Here is a 5,215-nt window from a genome sequence, read left to right on the forward strand (position 1 = left end):
AGGGCAGATTCATTTTTAGTTTTGTATCCCTAGCACAGTGCCTAGCAAACAGTAGGCACTTAATAAATGCTTGGACTCACACTGGACTAACGTACCTGGGTATCTAGTTAGACACTTTTGTGGTCTTCTCCATTGAGTAAATGCCCTCTCCTTCCTCCCTTTTCTTCTCCATTATGTGGTCTCCCCATGGGAAGGACTGTGGAGAATATCTATATGCTGGTTATAACTTGTAGCATTTTCTCCCAAAGGATTTCCCGAAAGGGAGGCTATATAAATCTTGTCCCCATTTTACAAGCAAAGAGAGATGAGACAATTTTTAATAGACATACAGGGACAAGGAGTCCAGGGCAGGAGCCCAAGATCTGGGCTGTGGGCTGTTTCCGTCAGTCCGGGCTATTTCCCGATCTCCTAGAGCCAACTGTGACCTGCGACTGAGCCTGTTTTTGTACAGACTGCAAACCAATTTGCCTTTTAAAATGGTTTTACGTTTAACACTTGTATGCTAAATGTACTTGTAATAATTTACATTTAATGTTAAAAACCAATTTTACCTGACAAAGAATATAAAACTGGTCAGCAGGCCAGATTTGGCCCACTGGAGATGGTTTGCCCTGGGGTGAGGTCTATGGCATGGTAGCTGGAGGTGTCACTGTGACCTGGTGGATAGAGAGGTACCCTCGAATCAGGAAGGAGCTGGTTTGCCATTTATGGACTGTCTGGCTCCGGGTAAATCATTAAACCTCTCCACACTCTGGCCAACTCTCTGTGGAGCAATTGTTGACCTGTAGGGGGAGAAGGAGTTTGCTCATTGGGAGGTGCCCAGATTGATGAAGGGCCCTGGAAATGAGTCCGTTGTGTATCACAGCAGTTACACAGGAGATAAATCTGCCTAAAGAATAGAATCTAAGAAAGGATGATGGAAAAGGAGAGAGAGCTGATTATGAAGCTGAAGATAACCAGGGACAGCCGTGGGTCCTGGCAGGAGAAAGGGAGGAGGGCCTCCATCATATTGAGTGGACCCTTGGGGATGAGCGTATGGGAGGCCCTGGATTGTCGGTATCCAGGACGGGCTGTTTCATTGAAGGGAACGCAATATCAGAGAGCCAGTGGCATCTTGGTGGGAAAATGGATGTAAAGGGCTTAGAATCACTGTAGAAAAGTCCCTGCTTATGGGGGAGAGGTCCTCTGCACAGCCCCAGTGACCTTAATCCTTTCTTTCCACAGTCCCCCTGGTACGGAACATGGAGTCTCGTATCATGATTCCCCTGAAGATCTCACCCCTCCAGTGAGCCTGCGGACTCCTTCCTCATTCCCGGAGGGAGCTGCTAGCCAGAAGAACCCCTCCCCAGGCACTCTCCCCCCGCCCCACAAGCTCCTCACCACCTTACACCCACTTCCCCTGCTCTCCCCCCTCCTCAATCCTCCCAGATTTTATGCTTTATTCCTTCTCTGGGGTCCATCAGACTCCCCAGGGAGGTAGGTCAGGCTGGGCTAGCTAAAATAGACTAAGACCTATCTGCTGCCAACCCCCATCCACCTTCTCCCCGTCCTGTGCTTTGGTTTCAGGCAGCTAGGTGACTCAGTGGATGAAGGTTGGGGCTTGAAGTCAGGAAAACCAGAGCTTAAATCATGTTTAACTAGCTGGGTATTTCCCTTCATCTCTCTGGACCTCAGTTCCCTCATCTGTAAAATGGGGCTAAGAATACCTACCTCACAGGGTTGTTGTGAGGAGCAAACAAGATAACGTACGTAAATGGCTTTGCAAACCTTAAAAACTAGCTATTATTCCTCTCAGATTCTCCTCATTCTGCCAGCTTCTGATTTCCTTTTCCCAAGACCCCTCAGCTCTGGCTGCCTCTGCTCTCCTTCCACGAAAACATCCCAGATGCGATCATATTTACACGCGGGGCGGTGTTGGAGCTTCGAGGCAAGGTCTGAGGCCAGGCTGTGCCACTTCTGGCCTCCCTGATGCCCCTGAGCCGAGTCCCTCTCTTTGCTTCTTAACGTAGGCTCTTAAAGGGATCCTGAGTCAGAGAGAGGGCCGACACAGGTCAAGACTGTTGGGTTGGGGGCTTTTAAGCTCAGCTTCTCAGAGGGCGGCGGGCTGTAAAAACAGCTCACTGCCTGAGCCCCAGGGCCCGATATAAGCGGCGTTGTATTTGCGCTGTTCCCGTCTCCACGTCTCTGGGTTGGGATTTTAGGTATTACTGCGGCCACCTGACCGGCAGGAGAGGAGAGTTCTGGGCTGCGTTCTCCCTTCCCCACTGGCTCTAGAATGGGGCTTTGGCCATCACCTCATTCTCTCTCCTCCTTCCTATATTCCTTAGTGTACAGTCCTTCCTTCCATCAGCATCTTTGCCCCCATTACCCCGGAGGAGCAGGGTTGGGTCTCTTCAGGTCCCAGACCCTACAAATCACGCCCAGAGGCTTGGACCCATTCCCCTCTGGGGCAGCCTGGACTGAAAGTCACTGACTGGCCTAATTAAATATTTAATAGCAATGGTGTTTGCTCTTCTTCACTTGCCAGGAATCTTCCCCCAGCTGCCCCAAGATTCCAGAGCTAGGAGAGATTGGAGCTGGTGAAGGGGAGGAACTAAGCAGCTCGGAAGAGGAGGTTGGAACCAAAGGGGCAAGACGGGTTGGAGTTTTTCAGCGAGATTCGTGGGAAAATCATGGGAGGTAGCCTCTTTCTCCCAAAGGATCGTAGAGTCTGGGAGAGGGAAGGCCCAGGGAGAACTCTTTCCCAAGGGCGACTACCCCATGGATTACCTTGTTCTAGAGGGCCTAGAGGACAGGACCAGGGGGAGGGGCGATCCAAAGATGGCAGGTAAGACTTCTTCCTTACAATTAGTCTTGAGCTCAGTGCCAAAGGCAAGAGCTCCACGGTGACTTGGGTATCACAGTTTGAGTCAGAGGATCTCGGCGGCCAGTCCATAGCAGGAAAGGAATCCACATCTTAACCTGCCGCTGCCGGGTCTTCCCGAGGAGGAGGCGCCGGGCGTCCGCCCCACTCTAGCGTAACTCTCCACGTCTGGAAATCTGTCCTGGGGTCAAATCCAAACTGCTTTCGCTGCCAAGTGCCCCCTTCGCTTCAGCTCTTCCTAACTGCAGAGGGGCATTGGGATTTAAACATCGGGCAGTCAGGTGGCTCCAAGAACCAGGAGGACCTGAATTCTAATCCTGCCTCTGACTAAGTGACTTGGGCGAATGACGGGCCTCGGTTTCCCTGTAGGTAAAGTGGGGCTAATAAGAGCACCCATTTCACAATGATTTTGTAAGATTAAAGGGGGGGACATGTAAACCGGAAAAACTATGTAGATACCGCTGTTCTCACCTATGGAAGGGCGAGAGTCACCTTGAATTGAGGAGATTATTTTGAGATATTTGAGGAGGGCTTTTATTTTGTTTGTCTTTTTACTAAGAGAAGTAGGACGGGATTTCGCGGCAGTCAATTCATTTACTTTTTAGCTAAATTCTACTTAAAGGGACCGACTCGTTTGACGTTTAACTTAGCGATAAGGAGCAGAAAAATTGGTCCAGTGAGTACAATACTGTTGGAAATGAGCCCGTGAGAGGGGAGGCGGGGGAGGGGAGGCAGAGCTAGAGAGAGGCAGAGAAACCAAGCAGCACCCACTTAATCCTGCCGAAACCCCCAACCCGAAATTTACTCCAGTTTGAATAAAGATCAAGACAATCGCTGTATGTCAAGTAATCCCAAGTGAAAACTACCCAGATTTTTCAGAACCAGCGGGGAAAATGAAACGGAAAAGAATCCCCTGATTCCCTCCTCAAAGAAATCCAAAGGAAAATTCTAGAAATAATAATAGCACAGCCGACATGGAAAGTTCCTGCAACGAATGCACATCCAGCATTCAGGAAGAAGTAACAGAGCAAAGCCAGAGGAGAGCGGGGAATCAGAGTCCCAAAGGCCGGACATGTTGGTTTATAACCAGAATAACCCCCTGCGGAGCGAAAGTTGTGGGAGCAAACATCGCGGGAGACAGCCAGAGTGCCTGGGAGCGGCCGTGGCGCCTGGGAGCGGCCCGGGCGCCTGGGCTTCGAGGGACCGGGGCGCCTGGGAGTGACCGGGGCGCCTGGGCTTCGAGGGACGGGGCGCCTGGGAGTGACCGGGGCGCCTGGGAGTGGCCGGGGCGCCACGGCCTCGAGGGACCGGACACGGGCGCGGGAAGGGTGTGAACACAGAAAATGAAGACTTGCTTGTGTGCCGCTGCTTTGTGTGTGTTTCTTTGGACTTTTTTCATTTGGCCTTGACCTGGAGAGAAGGTCCGAGCTCTAACGCGGCTCGGGCGGGGCCAGTCTCTCTCTCTCTACCTGCCCCTCAGCGGCTGCTTCTGGGAAGCGGGATCCTGGTAGCAGCTGCCTGGGGGCGGGGGGGGGGGGGGGGGGGGGGATAGAGGAGACATTAGCGAGCGCTGAAGGGGGGAGGGGGACGAGCGGCACCGACCAAGGTTTGGGGAGGCCGGCTGTGAAAGTAGCAAGACGGAGGGATGCTTTTGAGGAGGCGGGCCGAGACCATAGTTCCAGGCAACATTTTTGTGTGTTCTATCATGTTCACGGAAATGCGGCTGTGATTGTTTGGGGCGTTAAGTCCGAAATAAAAATAAAGTGGAAGCGCTCCGCCCTTCACACGGGGACAGCGGGCCAGTCCCGGCTTCACCCTCGGCTCCCTGGGCCTCGGGGCCCTTCTCGGGGAGGAGACTTGGGGATGGGCTCTGAGGCCCCGCAGGCCGGGCCCCCAGGAGACCGAGATCTCGGCGTCCGATGAAGGCGGAGACTGCGGAGACCGCCCTGCCGGAAATCAGGGATTCTCAGGGATGGAAGTGAGACAAAATACCTTCCACCTCTCAGAATCCCTATTTTCTTTCAGGGCCCCAGCTGCGGACGGCCGATAAAGGCGCATCGCCACCGCCTGAGCCCTCGTTTCCACGCGTCTCGGTTTAGCTGAGGTTGGGGGACTTGCTCACGTCGTGGCAGGTGGCGGAGGCGGGCCTCGAACTGTCTGAGGAGCCTGAGGCCTTTCCGCCAGCCGCGCTGCTCCCGCCCGCACAAAGGGCGCAAGTGTGAGAATAACAGACGCTCGGACGCCTGAACTGAGCGCTTGCGGTCACTAGGGGGTAGCAGAGAGTCCCGGCGCGCGCCGCTCCTCCCGCCTGCTCTCTATGGAACTCGGGGGCGTGGCTCGGGCTCTCTAGCC

At 53.5% G+C, this 5,215-nt stretch overlaps 1 protein-coding gene across 1 annotated transcript in view; it reads left to right on the forward strand.

The window, feature by feature from the left end:
- Positions 1–1,775, forward strand: part of NIPSNAP1 (nipsnap homolog 1) — a 40,184-nt gene extending 38,409 nt beyond the window's left edge. Inside the window, exon 10 of the mRNA XM_074294605.1 lies at positions 1,225–1,775. Coding sequence (XP_074150706.1) covers positions 1,225–1,289 — 65 coding nt within the window. The 3' untranslated portion in view covers positions 1,290–1,775. The remainder of the gene's footprint in view (positions 1–1,224) is intronic.
- The last annotated feature ends 3,440 nt before the right edge of the window (positions 1,776–5,215 follow it).

This window comes from Sminthopsis crassicaudata, chromosome 1 (assembly GCF_048593235.1).
Source record: "Sminthopsis crassicaudata isolate SCR6 chromosome 1, ASM4859323v1, whole genome shotgun sequence".
In the NCBI taxonomy this organism is placed as follows: Eukaryota; Metazoa; Chordata; class Mammalia; order Dasyuromorphia; family Dasyuridae; genus Sminthopsis; species Sminthopsis crassicaudata.